This window comes from Armigeres subalbatus, chromosome 2, assembly GCF_024139115.2.
Source record: "Armigeres subalbatus isolate Guangzhou_Male chromosome 2, GZ_Asu_2, whole genome shotgun sequence".
Taxonomy (NCBI): Eukaryota; Metazoa; Arthropoda; class Insecta; order Diptera; family Culicidae; genus Armigeres; species Armigeres subalbatus.
In genome coordinates, this window is record NC_085140.1 from 432,223,090 (window position 1) to 432,242,478 (window position 19,389).

General features: G+C 44.8%; 5 protein-coding genes and 1 long non-coding RNA gene across 6 annotated transcripts; 3 read left to right on the plus strand and 3 right to left on the minus strand.

The window, feature by feature from the left end:
- Positions 1–54: 54 nt before the first annotated feature.
- LOC134213573 (uncharacterized) lies at positions 55–1,512 on the minus strand. Its single transcript, XM_062692745.1, has 2 exons — positions 1,379–1,512; positions 55–1,322 (listed from the first exon to the last, which is right to left on the minus strand). Exons 1-2 carry the CDS (start codon positions 1,505–1,507, stop codon positions 264–266), a joined length of 1,188 nt encoding a protein of 395 aa, XP_062548729.1. The 5' UTR covers positions 1,508–1,512; the 3' UTR covers positions 55–263.
- LOC134213575 (bolA-like protein 2) lies at positions 1,379–4,454 on the minus strand. Its single transcript, XM_062692746.1, has 3 exons — positions 4,294–4,454; positions 1,767–1,861; positions 1,379–1,708 (listed from the first exon to the last, which is right to left on the minus strand). The coding sequence occupies exons 1-3, from the start codon at positions 4,357–4,359 to the stop codon at positions 1,612–1,614; spliced, it is 258 nt and encodes an 85-aa protein (XP_062548730.1). The 5' UTR covers positions 4,360–4,454; the 3' UTR covers positions 1,379–1,611.
- Positions 2,136–4,247, minus strand: LOC134213572 (probable dolichyl pyrophosphate Man9GlcNAc2 alpha-1,3-glucosyltransferase). The gene is made up of 2 exons (XM_062692744.1): positions 2,983–4,247; positions 2,136–2,843 (listed from the first exon to the last, which is right to left on the minus strand). The coding sequence occupies exons 1-2, from the start codon at positions 3,876–3,878 to the stop codon at positions 2,150–2,152; spliced, it is 1,590 nt and encodes a 529-aa protein (XP_062548728.1). The 5' UTR covers positions 3,879–4,247; the 3' UTR covers positions 2,136–2,149.
- A 697-nt stretch (positions 4,455–5,151) lies between the features above and the next one.
- Positions 5,152–8,414, plus strand: LOC134210362 (uncharacterized protein K02A2.6-like). Its single transcript, XM_062686416.1, has 3 exons — positions 5,152–5,521; positions 5,566–5,645; positions 5,795–8,414. Exons 1-3 carry the CDS (start codon positions 5,152–5,154, stop codon positions 8,036–8,038), a joined length of 2,694 nt encoding a protein of 897 aa, XP_062542400.1. The 3' UTR covers positions 8,039–8,414.
- Positions 8,415–8,820: 406 nt separating this feature from the next.
- On the plus strand, positions 8,821–9,381 carry LOC134210363 (uncharacterized protein K02A2.6-like). Its single transcript, XM_062686417.1, has one exon. The coding sequence runs from the start codon at positions 8,821–8,823 to the stop codon at positions 9,379–9,381; it is 561 nt and encodes a 186-aa protein (XP_062542401.1).
- A 1,105-nt stretch (positions 9,382–10,486) lies between these two features.
- On the plus strand, positions 10,487–16,366 carry LOC134217952 (uncharacterized). Its single transcript, XR_009981194.1, has 3 exons — positions 10,487–10,657; positions 10,716–10,921; positions 16,286–16,366. It is a non-coding gene; the product is annotated as an uncharacterized LOC134217952 (long non-coding RNA).
- Positions 16,367–19,389: the final 3,023 nt, after the last annotated feature.

Consider the following 19,389-nt stretch of genomic DNA (forward strand, 5'->3'; position numbering starts at 1 on the left):
AAATTAGTGATAAAGAAAATGGATATGTTTCAGTTGAATCAAAAGATATGAAAATAAATTTGAAAATACGGTTTCATTTTGTAACAAATAATACCTCGATAATATAAGAGAAATACCTCATGGTAGAAAGGCTTTTCAGCACCACGAGAACGAAGAATACCGATTTGACCACAATCATCATCCCGCCACCAATTTTTATACCTTCAAAGCTCTACCTACTTTTGCGATGGGCTTTGATCAATATGCTTTCGTTTGCCCGTTCGTCATCCGAGCATCCTAAACTCAACACCTTTACCACCGAAAGACGCAGTCATCCAACCGAATCCCGCTTCCGTCAAGCTTTGCGTCAATTGTCCAAACTCCCCCATACTTTCGTAGTCTTTTGGCAGAAACACCAAAGCACATCCGCCCCCACCGGCTCCAGTAAGTTTAGCATCGAACCCGTTGGCATCAGCCAGCTGGAAAATCTTCTCCAGCGATGGATGACTAACGCCGAGCGATCTCAAGAGATTATTATTGACCGCAACCAGCGTACGCAATGCATCGAACTGATCGCTTTCGTCTTCCAAAAGCTTCACTGCGTCGTCCACCAAATGTCCCATGGCGTCCAGTATCGATTGAATCATTTTGGGATGTTGGTCCTTCAGGTCGACCACTTTTGCCGCTAGCTTCGAGGTTGTACGACTCACTCTCGTATCAACGATAAGAATGTTGATTTGCTGACGTAACTTCAAGTTCTCAACCGGTTCACCTTTGCGGAACTTGATCAGATTGCCGTAAGTGCAAATAGTATTATCGATTCCCGAAGGCCGCTCATGCATGACCACCTCGGAATCGAAAGCCCACTGGCAGATTTTCTTCAGAACTTCGGGATCACCGTCCTGAAGTGAATAACTGGGTGCGTTGTTTGCGTTCAAAAGTCCTTTCGAGATTTGTGCGATTATGTAAGCTCCGGTAGCGATACAAACTCCATAACCCGCTGAGCTACCCAAACCGGCACCAATGCTCATTACCGATTTGATTGTTAGCTCGAATCCGCTCGGCAGTGAGTTGACTCCTTCGTATCGGAGAATTCGGTTCATGAGATAGAGCGCGCAGCCGAGTGAAAAACGTTCTTTTATCGAGTCGTGTGCGGGTTGTGGAGAAACATATTTGGCGAAGGGAAATCCTTCCGTTGTGCGTAGCGTCGAGAGAAGTTCGAGTGGTTGCAGATGTGTGTCGCAGTTGTACTGGTCGAGAAATTCGTTGAAAGATGGCAGAGTTAGCTTCGATTGAAACGGAATCGAGGCAAAGTTGAGGATGACTTCCGGACGATCTATTTTCTGCAAGATTTAATTACTTGAATGGTGATGAAGAACCAAAATTATTCTTAGCTTACCTTATAAGTGAGATATGTTCGAAGTCCAATAGGTCCGGCGATGGCAGGTTTTCCGTATACAACCGAATGCTCACCATGGAGAATTACTTTTCCAGGTGCTGAGACTTCGAAATCAGTCAGAGTATCCATTGTTAAGATTAATGCTTTATGTTTTATAACTACGTTGCAAAATGAAACCGTTTTCCAATGAGAGTATTAAATTATTTTAAGGTTAAAGGTGGCGGAATTTTGTGCTAATGACCTTCGGCTGCCCACTGTTCAGGAGTGTATGTTTTCTGAGAAAATGCGTGTATGGTTTTGAGTTCTTCCGTCAAGGCTGAATTAACAAGCCTGAAAGAAAAACACAACTGTAATGTTGATAATCATCGGAATAATTTATAATACATACCGATGTCTCTGAAGCAATGCTTTTCCTTGGAATTGTGAAGAGACAATAACGGCACTGAACTTGCCCCCACATCCATCAGATTCGTCGGTTACTTCCTGCAGAAGGGAATACAAATAAAATCATATATTTAAATAAACATGAGTCAAAGTATCACTAATAAGCATCGATATTTATCAATCGATAAGCATAGATATTCCGGCAGATGTAAACGACAGATATTTCGGTCGTCTTAGAAGGCACTTTCCGGCACATACAGCGAATGGACTTGTAGAATAAAATATTCAACTTACTTTTGTGTCTACGACAGAAATGGTCACACAAATATAAGACATCTTCAAACTTAGTCGAAACAATCTGCTCTAATTCGGATAGGTTGACACATTTTATTTAAGTTTCCGTTTGCCTGACGCACGCTTCACATGAGTTGCCTCATTAGCATACGAAAAGAACTGCCGATAGTTAAAGTAGATAAAGAATAACACAAAATGCCCACAACTGTATGCGGAGATAAGCAGCGGCCAAAGGAACGGCAAATGCATTGGGGGCTGCATGACTACGAATGCAAATAACAGTAATGTTTGTCCCATCAGAGAACTGTAGAATCCGAGTACCAGCGCTCGATTAATATGGTGAGATTTCTTGCTGCCGTCGATTGTTTGCAGGAATGATCCGATGTTGAAAATGTCACCAAAGAAGGTCCTGGAGATGGGTTTGAAATTGTTCAGCGCCTGAATTGATGATTTCAGGAGAGTGAGAGATAGGAGGGATAGGGCGAGGTACGGAAGTAGAAGCCCATCTTTGTGCAGGAGAGGGATCATGCTGAAGGTGGAAATTTGTAGGAACCAGAAGCATTCGAATGGATACAGCTGGAATAGCAGAAGAGCTGGTAGAGTGGCGATAAGAATAGATTTTTCATGAACTTGGAAACTGAAGAGGAAAAATCCTAGGGATGAGTTAAGCAATGCTAGCAGGAAGTTTTTCTTGGATGGTCTGAAGAGCAGGTGAGATCCAGACGGCAGCACGGCGATCAAAGTACAAACGAGGCAAACCATTGCCATGAACGAATTAGGGTAGTTTCTGAAAAAAAAATGGGCGAAATTATTGAATAAATCTTTTACTATGCATTAGGATGATAATGAAAATTTTGACTGATTTTCAATACGTCATTGTTGTTACTATCTACGTTCATTATCGTCCTGCATAAAACAAAACTTACCTTAATTTGATAAACACATTTACAATGCACCACACATTGGAAACCTTATCCTCGAAAACGCCTCTGGCCACTGGGAAAACTCTATGAACCACTTGCTTCAAAGAGTCAATCGACACGAGCCATGGACTCCAGATGATCACAAAGGACACAACAACGACAGATCCAACTTTGAACAGCCTCCAGATTCCAACTCTCCAATCAAATCCTTTCGGGCCCCGTTGAAAGCACCATTGAAGCAAGAAGAAAAAGAATGGCAAGGCGTGGTACAATTCCATCTGTTTGTAGTTCAATGCCAGCACGAATACCAGCGCTCCAAGTAAGTGCTTTTCCATCAATATCGCCGCTATGGCCGCTGCTGCGAATCCCAAGGACACATTATTATACTGGAAGTGGCCGTTATCGATCAGCATTTGTCCCGGGTAGAGCACTGCAACCAACATGGACAGGATATCACTTCCCGCGATGCTTCCACCGAAAATCTTCTTCCGGACGGTGTAGCAACCAAAGAGTATTGCCGGGATGTACAAAAAGAAATCCACTAGCAGGACCGTATTTCGCATAAATTCCTTGTGCGTATCTTCCGTGATTCCACGCGACTCGTAGAGCTTGACAAAGGTCGAATTCTTAAACAGTGCCCACTTTCCAACCAGGAAACTGTGATAGGCCGTAAGGGGCGGATAGTCCAAGCCCCAGTATAGTAGATCGTTGTTCGTACTGTTCTCATACCACTCCCGGATTGGAAGGTTCACCGTAGTCTCCTGCCAATGGCGTTGAGCTTCAAAATCTCCGAACATCGGCGGTTTGTTCTGTCCCGAATAGGAATGCAAAGAAAGGATCGCCCGCAGTAAAATTCCACTGGCCACCAACGTAACCAGCGTAACACTATCCGCACTCATATTACAATTGATTTTTCTCGCTGTAAAAATCACTTGAAATTGCTAATTTTGTCGAACAAAATGTTTCCGATTCTTCTTCAATTTTGATAAACTGTCGGCTTCCACTACGCGGAACTTTGAAATGAGGTTCAGTACAAAAAAATTAATTTGTTATCTTCAGAGAACTTAATATGGAATAATTAGGTTAACAGAATCTATGCAAACGTAATTTAATTACTAACTTAAAAGCGTACTCTTCTGACTTATTACAATCATTAATAACAAATTGCATTTTTACATTAAATATTTTTCCAACATCGTTCAAAATTTCATCACCGTCGTTTACTTCTGTCATCATGCATGCGGGTCATCACCTTCGCAGCTGATTTTCAACCAGCTCAAAACTGTAAACGTGTACAGAAATAAATAAACTTACCACATGAGATGCTTCCAGCTTCTCGGTTAGCTTCTGCTTCAGGTATTCCTCTGTGTAGCCGGACATTTTTATGCGATTGGATTTATGTTCCAGGAGCACCAACCAGAGAGAAAATGGTTTCAAATCAATTCAGGACAGTGGCGGAAAATCTAATCTAGCGTTTTTACCTTGTTGACAGCAAAGTTGCGACACAAAAAGTCGAGTGCAACGCGAGCTTTCATTAAAAATTGCTTTTACGGTCGTGACGTCATTCATCGGCTGCTTTATTTTGCTCCGGATATTCCGTGATGCCTGCTGGGCTGCGCAGCCTTGTGAGCTTGTAAAAAGATAAAATACGGATTCTATACTAGACCTGAGCGCCGGTCATACAATCGGCGGCGGCGGCGTAGTGGTCACTTTTGCCCCGGCGGCGGCGGCGTTACGGCGGCGGCGGCGTGAACAGGCGTGAATGAAAAATGTTAGGTGTGATCGTAGCACACCACGCTAAATTTAAACTTTAAATTGGTTACCATAGCAACGTAATTTTCAATCTTAGCAACCTGCGAGTTGCCCGAGCCTAAAGCCCCAAACGCAATACAACGGAACGGCAACGGAAACGGAAAATTTGACAGTTAGCCCATATACTTTCTGTCAAATTTTCCGTTTCCGTCGCCGTTCCGTTATATTGCGTTTGGGGCTTAACTCGCTCTCTTTTGCAATTAGTCGTGGTCTAGACGCAATAAAATTAGTTATTCCGTAATTAGTAAAACCACGTTTTTCACTATTTCGGCTGATCCCGAAACACAACATTTGGCGACGAGGTGAAAGTGAATAAGATTGTTCCTTACGCAACAAATTCAAATTCGGCGCAGTGCGAAAATGGCGACAAATTCAGTTCCGGCACACGGAGAGGAAATCCAGCAAGCGATTCTGCAAATGGCTGACTTGCTCCAACGGTTGGCCACACCGACGCCGATCAACCAGGAGAAAGTTCTAGAGTCCCTTTCCACAAACATGATTGAATTTGTGTTCGATCCCGACAATGGCATCACGTTTGAAAAGTGGTTTGCACGTTATTCGGACCTTTTCGACAACGACGCCCGGAATCTCGATGACGCGGCCAAGGTACGTCTTCTCTTGCGGAAGCTGGATCATGCTTCACACAGCCGCTATGTGAACTACATCCTGCCCAGGCTTCCGAAGGACATCCAGTTCATTGACACGGTTTCCACGCTGAAGAAAATTTTCGGCACGTCAACATCTGTTTTCAACAAACGCTTTCAATGCTTGCAGCTGGTAAAAGCGAAGCCGAAGACATTATCAGTTACGGAGGAAAGTTAAACCGTGCATGCGAGGAGTTTGAATTCGCAAAAGTAAGTATCGATCACTTCAAGTGCTTGGTTTTCGTATGTGGTCTTAAGGCATCACGCTACGCGGACGTTCGGGCACGTCTTCTTTCCCGCATGGAGGGCGAGACCGCTAACGCACCGGTGACTCTCAAACGCTCATCGACGAGTTCCAGCGACTAGTCAACCTCAAGGCGGACACGACGCTCATCGAAAAACCACTCGATCTCGGAAAAAAGGAGCACCAGTCACAACGTCCATCGAAAGCAAAAGGTAAGCAACTACCATCTACACCATGCTGGCAGTGTGGTCAAGTTCACTACGTCCGTGACTGCCCATTTTCCGACCATCGCTGCAAAACATGCAATCGCGTCGGCCACAAGGAAGGTTACTGCGGCTGCATCAAGAAATCGCCCGGCGGTAATTCCAGCCCAGCTCAATCGACCGCAAAGAAGCCTGAAACGAAGAAGAAAAAGAAATCTGGTGGTTACAGTTCCCGAGGGGTCTCCGTGGTGAACCATATTGCGAACCGATCAAAAAAGCGAAGATTTGTGACGACAATCATCAACGATGTCACAACGTCGTTGCAACTTGATTCTGCAAGCGACATCACGGTAATCTGCGAACAAACATGGCATCAGCTGGGTAACCCACAAACGACGCCCCCATCGATCAACGCAGTCAACGCATCCGGTAAACCACTGGGGCTCATTGGCGAGTTTGAATGCAATGTCACGTTCAACGGGACAACGAAACGTGGCAAATGTTTTGTCTCGTCATCCCCTAGCCTCAACGTTTTCGGCATCGATTGGATCGACAAGTTCGATCTGTGGGCACTGCCATTCGATTCGATCTGCAACAGCATCTCTTCAAAAAGCAAACCAGCGTTTGATGACGAGATCCAAAAGCTACGGAGTGACCATCCGAACGTGTTCGACGACTCGCTAGGGCACTGCACAAAGACAAAGGTGAGACTTTTCCTTAAACCTAACGAAAAACCTGTTTTTTGCCCAAAGCGCCCGGTTCCATTCAACACAATTCCATTGGTTGACACCGAGCTAAACCGTCTCGAATCCATGGGAATCATCTCTCCAATCGATTTTTCGGAATGGGCCGCTCCGATCGTAGCTGTCCGTAAGCCCAATGGACAAGTTCGCATCTGCGCGGACTATTCGACAGGACTGAACAATGCGTTGGAAGCAAACCATTATCCTCTGCCGACGCCTGAAGAAATTTTTGCTCAGTTGGCTGGTAGTCGTGTCTTTAGCATCATCGATTTGTCGGACGCATACCTACAGGTCGAAGTGGATGACGATTCAAAGAAGCTACTGACCATCAACACGCACAAAGGGCTCTTTAAATTCAATCGTCTTGCTCCAGGGGTGAAATCTGCGCCAGGAGCATTCCAGCGATTGATCGACAGCATGATTGCCGACATTCCAGGCATTCGCTCCTTCATCGATGACGCAATAGTTTTCGGTCCTACCTGGGAGGCGCACGCAGAGTCGCTCAACAAGCTGCTGACTCGACTTGAGCAGTATGGATTCCATGTCAAGGCGGAGAAATGTAAGTTTTTCCAGACTGAACTTTGCTATCTAGGTCACATCGTGGACCGTCATGGTATTCGTCCGGATCCAGAGAAGCTGCAAGCAATCGACAAAATTCCAGCACCAACCAACGTGACCGAACTGCGCTCATTTCTCGGGGCCGTCAACTACTACGGTAGGTTTGTGCGCAACATCCATGAGCTAAGACAACCGCTTGACCAGCTACTAAAGAAGGATGTCAAGTGGCAGTGGAACGACCGATGTCAGCAGTCGTTTAAAAAGTTCAAAGCGATTCTACAGTCCGAGCTTTTATTGACGCACTACGATCCGACGCTACCTATCATCGTTGCAGCAGATGCCTCCAACACTGGTATTGGTGCGGTGATCCTGCACAAATTTGCGGATGGCAAACTGAAAGCCGTTCAACACGCTTCTCGTTCGCTCACTCCCGCCGAGCAAGGTTATGGTCAACCGGAGAAAGAAGCACTGGCGCTTGTCTACGCAGTGACAAAGTTTCATAAATTCCTCCTGGGACGCCACTTCACATTGCAGACTGACCACAAACCACTTCTAGAAATCTTCGGCTCGAAGAAGGGTATTCCGCTCCACACAGCCAACCGACTGCAACGATGGGCGCTAATTATGCTCAATTACGATTTTGACATCCAGCACATTTCTTCCAACGATTTCGGTTGCGCAGACATGCTGTCCCGGCTTATCGACCGTACTGCTCGACCGGAAGAGGAATACGTCGTAGCAGCAATCAACCTGGAAGAAGACATAGTGAGTATCATTAACGACTCGTTAGACAAACTTCCAGTGACATTCACAGCATTACAACAAGCGACGAAGAAGAGCACCGTTCTACAATAGGTGGCCAAATTCATCGAGGAAGTTTGGCCACGGGATTCGAAGTCAATCACAAACCCAGATCTCTTACCGTACTACAATCGGCGGGACTCGCTCAGCATTGTCAATGGCTGCGTGATGCTACACGACCGTGTAGTAGTTCCTCACCAGTTCCAGAGAAAAATCTTGAGACAGTTCCATCAGGGTCACCCGGGAGTGGTTCGCATGAAGGCAATTGCTCGCAGTTTCGCCACCTGGCCCGGCATTGACAACGCGAGATTGAAGGATTCGTGCGCAACTGCAGTCCCTGCTGCATAGCCGGAAAAGCACCAGTCAAAACGACGCTCGAGTCGAGGCTTACACCGTCGAAGCCATGGCCTAGAATACACATCGACTATGCCGGACCGGTCGATGGCGTGTATTTTCTGGTCGTGGTGGATCCGTTCTCCAAGTGGCCGGAAGTTTTCGCAACCAGAACGACAACAGCAAGCACCACTACGCGACTGCTCTACGAATCGTTCGCTACATTTGGTATACCGGAAACCATCGTTTCGGACAATGGTCCTCAGTTCGCAGGGCATGATTTCCGGACTTTCTGTCAAAACCTAGGTATACAACATCTTCGGACAGCGCCGTATCATCCGCAATCCAACGGATTAGCTGAACGTTTCGTTGATACGGTAAAGAGGAGCCTTCGAAAAATTCGTTCGGGGGGAGAATCACTAGACGATGCATTGCGAACGTTTTTGCAAGTCTATCGTACAACTCCGACCAGCGACCTCGACGGAAAATCACCAGCAGAAGTAATGTTCGGAAGGCGTATACGAACAGTTTCGTCACTCCTGCTCCCACAGTCTGGCTGCCGTAGTCCGTTGACAAGAAAATCTAAAAGGCAAAATGAATCGTTTAATCAGAAGCACGGTGCCATTGCGAAGATATTCCAACCCGGTGACTCTGTCTATGCACAAGTACACCAAGCCAATTCCTGGCAATGGGAATCAGCCACCGTAATCGAACGCATCGGGAAGGTCAACTACAATGTTTTCCTGGTAGACAGACAACGGTTGATCCGCTCACACGCGAACCAATTGAAGAAACGCGCGGCTGATCCAGTCCGAAAGGATTCTACACCGCTTTCCATCTTCGTGGACGAGTTCGGGTTATCCAGTCCTACTCCGGTTCGCGATCCAGTTCCTGCTCCAGAGAGTCCCGTGGTACCTGCTGCATCCGAAAGAGATTCTGGCGATTCGGAATACTTCTCTGAGTCCGATTTTGAAGAAGAGCCAATACTAGAACCAACTGTCAACAACAAACCAAAACGAACAGTGCGGCTACCAGCAAGATTCGAGCCGTACTATTTGAACTAAAGGGGGGAGATGTTAGGTGTGATCGTAGCACACCACGCTAAATTTAAACTTTAAATTGGTTACCATAGCAACGTAATTTTCAATCTTAGCAACCTGCGAGTTGCCCGAGCCTAACTCGCTCTCTTTTGCAATTAGTCGTGGTCTAGTGAAGACGTAATAAATTTAGTTATTCCGTAATTAGTAAAACCACGTTTTTCACCATTTCGGCTGATCCCGAAACACAACAAAAAATTCAATGTCAAAAACAATTTTAACGCGGATTTTTGAATTCACGTGGTTTTGATTCACACCGTATACCCGAATCGCCCGTATAAAAATCGACTTCAGTGGATTAAAATTGAAATATTCTATGTTTGTCGATCATCAAACAGCACATTTCATTGTAAATTAGCAGCGACACTAATAAGTACCTGATCTCAAAATGTTATTTAAATTAAAACTATTTTATTATTCTCTGATTTTGATGAATCAAAATTCAACAACGAATCCTGCTTCACTTTTCGTAACCCTTGACCAGTATTGAGAATTAGACTTCGGTGTCATAGGAGACTAATTTGTTAATATTTTTCCAAAAGTTTTCCCAATTTACACTCAGGAAAATCGACACATACTTTATGGCAAAAATCCATGTATTTTGAAATATGCATATCATGTGTAGGCACATACTTAATTGCATACAAATTCACACATGGATACTATGACCCACATGGATAGTATGTGTGAACTCTCATGTAATGCATGTGGGCGCATGGAATATATGTGTCGAAACTATGAAATTCATTTCGCTACCCCCATTGCAAAAATCCATGTGTGAACTCATGAATATAATGCGGAGTTTTTTGTGAGTGTAGGATTTTGATAAACTCCAGTCGATTTACTTCTCAATATATCTAAATTTCAGAAAAAATCTAACTACTGTTCTTTGAGTTACATATACAATTGGGCAATGTTTAAGCGGCTGCCAGGGGGGAAGACACTTGAATCAATGTTTGAATCATTCAAAAGATTTAAAAAAAATCGAAAAGATTCAGAATGATTCGGCGGGATGAATCTTTTTTATATATTTTTTTCGCCTTGAGGATGTTTTTTTTCAGTGTGGCGAGACTTTTGAATAAAAAAAAAAAAACAAACATAAACAACTCTGTGCCGCGTATGCCGCAGATGCCGTTCTAGCTCTGGAAGTTCCGTCGGCTGCCAGGGCAGGACAATTAATTCGCTTCTGGAAGAGTACGACACAAAAGTCCTGCGTCAGGATGGTCCGATCATCAGTGGAAAGGTAAGAAAAACTGGAAATATGTCAGGTTTTACCCAAAAACTTTTTTTTTCATAATCAGTTTGAATGATGTTCCGGAATTGGTGACCTCTACCGCAAAATGTCATCCAACCCGTACGACTTGACCGTGGAATACAAATTTCCAGCAGAGCCATATGAATTTTCTTGCTGGTCTACAGGTGGCGGCCGACAGTGATTTAATGGCAACAGGTCAACATCTATTCATCGGTCAATCCGGTTACCTTTGCGGCACACTGATCAAACCAGGTATGGAATTATTCCCAGGTATGGAATTATTCGGAGATTCCGATTAGAATTTACGAGATTCCCGAATTAATTTTCAAGGATTCTGAATAGAATCCTGTAGCGATTCCGACTGGAATCCAGCAAGAGTTATGACAAATTCTCCACTGATTCCAAATGCAATTCTGGAGTGATACCGAAAAGAATCTTTTGAGTTTTAAAATAGAACCTTACAGAATCAAACCATAATCCTGATAGCTTTCCAAATGAAAATTTGTATCGATCTCGGTATTGATTCCAAATACAGTCATTTAGGTTTTTTTTTATTTTAATATAATCCTTAAGCGATTCACTAAATGCCTCTTGAGATTTCAAATAGATTTCTTCGGGATTCCAAAAAGAATCCTACAATAATTCCGAAAATAGCTCTCCAGGATTTCCAACTGAAGTTCTTAGTGATTCCGTCTGGGGTTTTTTTTTATAGAATACTCCAATGGATTCAAAATAGAATCCACTAGTGGTTCCGAGTAGAGCCTCCCAGAGATCCGAAAGAAGGCCTACAATTTCCCTATTAATTCAGACTGGGATTCTCCGTGGATTTTAATAGAATCGGGTCGAAATTCTTCAGCTATGTCGAATGGAACTCAAGATTCTGACTGAAATTCTTTGCTATTTCCGACTTGAAAAGAATGAAGTGTTCTTCAATGAAATCTTGTGTTCTTTTCCAATGGAGTTTGCAATCAAATATCCCAGGTATTCTCAATGGAACCCTCTAAAAATTCCAAATGAGATTCTCCAGGGATTCCCAATGGAATCCTTCAGGGACTCTGAATGGGATCCACCAGGGATTTCCAAAACAATCTTTCAAGCATTCCCAATGGAAATCTCCAGGGGTTCCCATTGGAATCCTTCCGTGATTCTCAATGGGGTTCTGCGGAAATTTTCAATTGAATCCTCAGGGATTCCAAATGGAATCCTTCAGCCCAATTAAATCCTCTAGAGACTCATAATGGGATCCTCCAGGGATTCCCAAAGGAACCTCCAGGTATTCCCAATGAAATTCTTCAGGGATTCCGAATGGAACCCCTTCAGTGGCACCCTCAATTACTTCAATGAGAGCCTCCAGGGACTCCCAATGGAATCCTCTAGTAACTCCCAATGAAATCTTCATGGGACTCCCAATGGGATTCTCTAGAAATTTCCTATGAAATGCTCCAGGGATTCCCAACAGAATCCTCCAAGGACTCCCAATGGAATACTTCAGGGACTCTCAATGGAAGCATCTAGAAATTTCCAATGGAATCCTTCAAGGACTCCCAATGAAATCTTTCAGAGATTCCCAATGAAGTTGTCCAGGAACTTTCAGTGGAATCCTCCAGCGATTTCCAACAAAATCCTCCAGAAATTTCTAATGGAATCCTACAGTGTCTCACAATAGAATCCTTCAGGTATGATGAATTCTATTCGTACCGATCTCGAAACACTTCTCCGACCGAGATAGATTTTACTTAACCGTTCAGCACGCACGCGGTCCTGGAACGCTCCTGCAAGCTCGCTTGTGCTGTGTACCGCAAGCGTTGTTTTTACGTTATGCTGCATTTACACAGTTCAAGTGAATTGAGCAAGTCGCTTAAATTGAACGCGAATTGAACGTGTAAACACCTTCATTCAATTGACTTGAACGAAAAGTCAATGGCAGGTCAATTGAATTCAACTGAGTTGTTCAATTCACTTGCCCTGTCAAAACGTAGCATTATGCTTATTGCATTATTACTAATAACAAAGTATGTTATGCCTGAAGTATTGTGCCCATTAATTTTTGGTATTATTCCTTTGGTATTTTACCTCTTATGCAAGGCTAGTTCATAAAAGAGTATGGTATCAATAGCAGAATTAGGTATTATTGAGGTAATTTCTCCTGCTCGGGTATAGGTACTATCCCATACAATATGTACGTATATCGCCTCCCCTTTAGCGTGTTAAGCTGCATAATATACGATTTTGTGTTGACTGGGAAGTATTCCCATATACACTAGCGCCGCCAAGCGGACGAGTTCCGAAATAATATGATTTGCGACAGTATTTGTAGAAGACGTTAACTTTCTATATCTTACGGATTCCACGCAATTTGTATGAAAACCACGACTCTCCAAAGTTTTGAAGTCCACAAAAAAACAAAAACAAACATCTCAGACAAATGTTGAAGGACGGGAAAATTTGTGAGTCCCAAAATTGTTCAAATCGGTTCTCTGTCGGCTGAGATAATTTACCGTTTTTAAAATAGCGATACGACTGTTGTTGGGAGGCTTAATTGTTGAAGTGTAATAGCCTATTCAGGATTAGGATCTGTGGATCTCATTCGCCGGTTGACTTAAAATCCTATAATAAACGTTTGCACCGGATGTATTAGTTATGGTGGCTCAGGAATCTTCTTACGATGCAGCAAGTTCCAAGAACCACTGTCTTTTGGATGCTATGGAGGTTATGAGATAGTTCCAGCTCTCCTAAGGATCTCAGAAGAGATTTCGGGACGATTCCGGTTGCTGAGATAACAACCGGAATTATACGCACGTCCTCCAGGTGCCACATCTGCTTCAACTCCTCCGCCAAGTCGTGGTACTTCGTTATCTTGTTGGAGAATGTTGTTTGGACATTATGGTCTAGCGGTACAGCAATGTCGATGAGGGTTACCCGCTTCATCCTTTTGTCGTAGACCACAATATCGGGCCGATTGGCACGAATGAGGACATCGGTTATGATCTCGCGATCCCAGTACAGCTTCACGAAACTATTTTCCAGAACCGGGACAGGCACATATTTGTAGTAGGCGACAAACTGGTTAACCAAGTTGTGCTTTAAAGCAAGCTGTTGGTGCACAATCTTGGCTACTTCGTTATGACGACCGAGATAGGCTGAATCAGCTAAGGCTGAACACCCGGACACGATATGTTCGATCGTCTCTCCTACTGAATTGCACTTCCTGCAGCGGTCCTCCACGTTTTCGTGCAATATATAGTGCCGATAGTTCTTCGTCGCAATTACCCGGTCCTGAATGGCTACCATGAATCCTTCTGTTTCCGAGAATAGTTCACCCCGCACCAGCCACATATTCGACGCCGCTTTGTCGATATATTCCAGCTCCAGTTGATGGGGGTGCGTCCCATGCAACTCCTTCTGCTTCCATGATGCGATCATCTCGTCGACAGATTTGATGTCGCAATTCAGCTGATAGTCTTCCTGCGCCTGGAGGCCCTGGAGGCCCTCATTAGCCGTGCGGTAAGACCCGCAGCTACAAAGCAAGACCATGCTGAGGGTGGCTGAGTTTGATTGCCGGTGCCGGTCTAGGCAATTTTCGGATTGGAAATTGTCTCGACTTCTCTGGGCATAGAAGTATCATCGTGTTAGCCTCATTATATACGAATGCAAAAATGGTAACTTGGCTCAGAAACTGTGAAAGTGCTTGTGAACACTAAGCTGCGAGGCGGCTCTGTCCCAGTGTGGGGATGTCATGCCAATTAGAAGAAGAAGACGTCCTCCTGCGCCAGATGCAGGGCACTGAATCCGTGGTCAGCTTCACACACAGCACGATAGATTTCGTGGCGGTTCTGGCTTTCCACGAAGTATCTTCGCAACTGCTGGATCTGGGAAACACATAGTGTTTGTATATCGGTGACACCTCTTCCTCCTACTGTACGTGGCAGGCTGACTCTCAATGGACGATTTTGGATGGCGTATGCGTTGCTTTAGTGAACGCCACTCGTACTGCTCGTTCTAACGCCTCCAAGTCAATCTTGGTCCACTTCACCACCCCTGAAACTGTATGTCAACAATGGCACAGCAAACGTGTTTATCACCTTCACCTTGTTGCCGGCCGACAAGAGGCTCTTCAAAATACCGTTGACACGATGCGAGAACTTTTCCTGCAGCTCCTTCTTGATCGTCGTATGGCGAATTCCTTTCAGTTGGAGGAAACCTAGGAACTTGTACGTTTCGCCTTCAACCATGTTTCGAATCTCCTCCTGTTCGTTGACCTGGAAACTGTCGGCATCCACCAGGTGACCCCGGTGTAGATGTATGGATCGACATTTATCGATACCAAACTCCATCCGGATGTCGTTGCTGAATACCGTTACAAGCCGCAGAAATTGGTGCAGCTTCAAGTCGTCCATAAAGAAGGTGTGGCGGGTGCAATCGAATCGCGACGGTTACTTGCGATTGATGCATCCAACCCAACAGAACTCCTTCTCGACGTATCGCTCGATCTTGCCTCCTCCTCCTCTCCTAATTCCCTCTGCACTTCCCGCTTGATGTACTCTACATCTTCTGGAGTCACCATATTATGTGACATAATAGCTCTCTGGCGTGTGTACAACTTGTTCTGGTCAAGCTGGGGTGCAAACCGAGGGAACCTCTCATTGAACATCTCCAGCATCGCCGGTCTGCCGGACATATCCGTCTCCATCCTGGTGCAAACGTAGTAGCAACGGATCACGTACTGATTCATCTCCCTTGTCCACATGATCCGTTGCCGTCGGCGGCCCGCTAACGTTTGACGTCGATCAACCACAGCAACATCAGCAGGTGCAGCATTGCCTTGGTGATTTCTTCTGCTGCCGTTTCTGTTTTGCCTTGTCGGCACGGGCTGAGCCCGATGACCAGAGGGTCGCTGTTGCACCTCTCCTTCCTCTAGCCGCTGGCCGCTCGCTCTGTCCCCCGTTCCAGGACCAGCTCCAGTAGGGCTCCCTCCTCGGGCAATCGCATGGGTGGTATTCTTCTTGAGCGTAACTCCATATTTGGGTGTGCTTTCATTCCCATTATTATTATTATAGAGGTTTGGCACTTCCTCAGCAAGCGTGCTGGGAATTTTCACCTACCCGGGCAATCTGAATGCCTAAGGGGATTGGGCTCTGTGGATCTCATTTGCCGGTTGACTTAAAATCCTATCATAAACGTTTGCACCGGATGTATTAGTTATGGTGGTTCAGGAATCTTCTTACGATGTTGCAAGTTCCAAGAACCACTGTTTTTTGGATGCTATGGAGGTTATGAGATACAGCTCTCCTAAGGATCTCAGAAGAGATTTCGGGACAATTCCGGTTGCTGAGATAACAACCGGAATTATACGTACGTCCTCCAGGCGCCACATCTGCTTCAACTCCTCCGCCAAGTCGTGGTACTTTGTTATCTTGGAGAATGTTGTTAGGACATTATGGTCTAGCGGTACAGTAATGTCGATGAGAGTTATCCGCTTCATCCTTTGTTGTTGTATATCGAGCCGATTGGCACGGATCAGGACATCCGTTATGATCTCGCGATCCCAGTACAGCTTTACGAAACTACTTTATACGAAATATATACGAAAATAATTTTAAAATTTTCTTTTTTTAGATTTATTATTCGATGGAATCTGGAAGCGAAAAATTATCTTGAACGATGTAAAATGTGGAGATTATGCAGCGTGAAATAAAATGGTCCTATATCGAAGCCCACCTTTCCGGAGAAGGTTTCACGGCTGTATCGAACTACGACGCTTGACACTGTGTTTATATCAGCCTGAATGCCACTTTCAACCGGGAATAACCTCTTTCATCGCCCCATTGAGTGTCCTAACTTCCAAACCTGCCCCTTACAATGCTTCATCCTCGGCCACCTAGTCACACCGTTCACACCGCTTGTGCTGTCTCCTCCGGTCTTGAGCGATTCGTAGCCATCATTAAGTCATCAATACATAAAAGTTTCTCATTGAACAGCATCTATAATCAGCTTTATGGTATAGATCTATCGGTCGCAGCCACGCGAGATCCGATCACCTCGATCGCGATACAAAAGATCGCCCCTTTCTGGCCAATAACAATCAGTTTAAAGATTAACACCTCGACCAAGAAGCAGTGGAAATTACTGTTGAATCAAAAGTCAATCAAGTACACGAGTTCTGGTTAAGAGTTGAAGAAATGTTGATCAATAGCTGAAGAAGGAAAATCGGATTCCAGGCACTGGCATATTATGGGTTTACTATCAAAGAAAGTCCGAATTAGTCAAATTAGTCCGAATGTGTCCAGTGATGATTTTGGAAGGATAGCGAAAGTTCAACAGAAGATATGAAATCAGGTGGAAATTATCAACAGACAGCGTTCTATGCTGCCGTATCCAGACTGACCAGACCAGACAAACATTAGCTTGATTCCGTTGCTAATCTACAAGGTCTCAATGTAGTGCAAATCGATCGTTCGGAAGAACCCTCAGTAGACTGCGTTACTAATGACGTAGTGATGGACCGTACTGAATAGTGACGACTGTTGACGACTGAATAAATAAATAAATTTAATTTGAGAAATGATATTTTCCAAATTAGTATATAGTAAGGAAAAGTTCTCTGTAGACTGCATCGTCCACACCGGACAGCTAATCCTCCTATACGCTTAGGACCACCCAATCGTGGAGCTCCAGTATTTTCTCTGTCCATGTCTATCGCGGAGAGAACCTGCTGCAGCAGCTGTTACTGCTCGTCACGTGTATTGTAGCACACATCCATATCATGTTAGATCCGGTTAGATGGTTGATCTTGTAACTGTAGCCTTAGTCACACAAGAACCGTTTTTGTTTCCGGAAGTAATCTATCTCCAACATATCCTGCGAAACCATCGTACAGAAGAGTGCACTTCACTATCCGGGCTTCCTGTCCAAGGGAACTGCCATGCGATGAAATTTGAATAATGACGTTTGCTTCCGGCATATCGAAACTGGTATCCGACCTTAACTTATAGGAATGGTGTTGACTTTCGGATGGCGTAGTACTGGAAAGGGAAAACGCTAGCACTAAACATGATGGTTGAATGCCCACGCTTCTCATGGTAACGGAAGTAACAGAAGTTTTCAGAAACGTTGGCTCACCGGACTGTGAAGCACCATACACAGCACCACAGCATGCTGAACTTTGGTAATGTTGCATCGCTTCTGGCTTTCCTTGTTATAATACAACCTAATAATATCCAGTTTAATTCCACAACTTAAAACTTAACAGATAAAAGTATGGCAACCTCAAGTGTGTCAGCTTCGTCAAGTACGAGACACTGAGGACGACCTTATTGAGGTCGAAAAACGTATCTGTAAAGTAATAAGTAGTGGAATTAAAGGTGGTAGTACCATTTATGACAAGTGCAGACATTAGACATATTCACATATCAGGGGTCGTACACTTATTACGTAAAAACATATGGGGGGGAGGAGGTTAGCCATTTGCTTAATCTTCATTGATTATTGTTCGGTACATCAAAAGACGACAGATAAATAGAAATCGTTTGCCTGAAAATTGTCAGGATTCTTCCTGTAGTTCCTCCAGGGTGTATTCCAAGAATTCCTTCAGGGATTCTTCGTATCGTTCCTCCAGGGATTATTCCTGGCGTTCATCCCGGGCTTATTTCTCTAGTTCCACAGCGGATTCTTCCTGGAGTTCTTCCAGAGATTTTTTCGGGAGTTCTTCCAGGGATTCTTCCTGAAGTTGCTCCCGGAATTCTTCCTTGGGCTCCTACATGAATTCTTCCTGGAGCTCCTCCATGGATTCTTCCAGGAGTTCTTCTAGGGATTCTTCTTGGAGTTCCTCCAGGGATTCTTCCTGAAGTTCCTCCAGGGTTCTTCCTGAAGTCCCTCCAGGGTTTCTTCCTGGAGTTCCTAAAGGGATTCTTCTTGGATTTCCTTCATGGATTCTTCTTGGAGTTCCTCCAGGGATTCTTCCTGCAGGGAATCCTCCAGAGATTCGTCCTGGAGATCCTCCAGGGATTCTTCTTGGAGTTTCTCAATGGATTTTTCCTGGAGTTCCTCCAGGGATTCTTCCTGGAGTTCCTCCAGGGATTCTTCATGGAGTTCCTCCAGAGATTCTTCCTGAAGTTCCTCCAGGGATTCTTCCTATAATTCCCCGAGGGATTTTTTCTAAAGTTCCACAAGAGATTCTCCCTGGAGTCCCTCCAGAGATTCTCCCTGAAGTCCCTCCAGGGATTCTTCCTGGAGTTCCAAAATGGATTCCTCTTGGAGTTCTTCCTGGAGTTGCTCCAGAGATTTTTCCTGAAGCTACTCCAGGGATTCTTCCTGGAGTTCCTCCAGGGGTTCATCCTGAAGTTCCTCCAAGGGATTCTTCCTGGGGTCCCTCCAGGGATTCTTCCTGGGGTCCCTCCAGGGATTCTTCCTGGTGTTCCTCCAGAGATTCTTCCTGAAGCTGCTTCAGGGATTCTTCCTGAACTTCGTCCAGGGATTCTTCCTGGAGTTCCTCCAGGCATTTTTCTTGGAATTCTTCCCAAAGTTGCTCTAGGGATTCTTCCTTGAGTTCCTCCAGGGATTCGTCCTGGGAATTCTCCACGGATTCTCCAGGATTCTTCCTGGGGTTCCTCATATGTTCTTCCTGGAGTTCCTCCAGGGATTCTTCCTGGGGTCCTCCAGGGTTCTTCCTGGTGTTCCTCCAGAGATTCTTCCTGAAGCTGCTCCAGGGGTTCATCCTGAAG

Bases quoted from the DNA above. Each gene is read 5' to 3' on its own strand.
- LOC134213572 (XM_062692744.1), bottom strand. From the start codon at position 3,878: ATGAGTGCGGATAGTGTTACGCTGGTTACGTTGGTGGCCAGTGGAATT. The intron at 2,844-2,982 runs GTAAGTTTTGTT...TTTTTTTTTCAG, and splicing joins AATGTGTTTATCAAATTAAG to AAACTACCCTAATTCGTTCA.
- LOC134213575 (XM_062692746.1), bottom strand. From the start codon at position 4,359: ATGTCCGGCTACACAGAGGAATACCTGAAGCAGAAGCTAACCGAGAAG. The intron at 1,862-4,293 runs GTAAGTTTATTT...TCCCTTCTGCAG, and splicing joins AGCTGGAAGCATCTCATGTG to GAAGTAACCGACGAATCTGA. The intron at 1,709-1,766 runs GTATGTATTATA...TTTTTCTTTCAG, and splicing joins GCATTGCTTCAGAGACATCG to GCTTGTTAATTCAGCCTTGA.
- LOC134213573 (XM_062692745.1), bottom strand. From the start codon at position 1,507: ATGGATACTCTGACTGATTTCGAAGTCTCAGCACCTGGAAAAGTAATT. The intron at 1,323-1,378 runs GTAAGCTAAGAA...TAAATCTTGCAG, and splicing joins GAACATATCTCACTTATAAG to AAAATAGATCGTCCGGAAGT.
- LOC134210363 (XM_062686417.1), top strand. From the start codon at position 8,821: ATGTTCGGAAGGCGTATACGAACAGTTTCGTCACTCCTGCTCCCACAG.
- LOC134210362 (XM_062686416.1), top strand. From the start codon at position 5,152: ATGGCGACAAATTCAGTTCCGGCACACGGAGAGGAAATCCAGCAAGCG. The intron at 5,522-5,565 runs GCACGTCAACAT...CAATGCTTGCAG, and splicing joins CACGCTGAAGAAAATTTTCG to CTGGTAAAAGCGAAGCCGAA. The intron at 5,646-5,794 runs GTAAGTATCGAT...GACGAGTTCCAG, and splicing joins AGGAGTTTGAATTCGCAAAA to CGACTAGTCAACCTCAAGGC.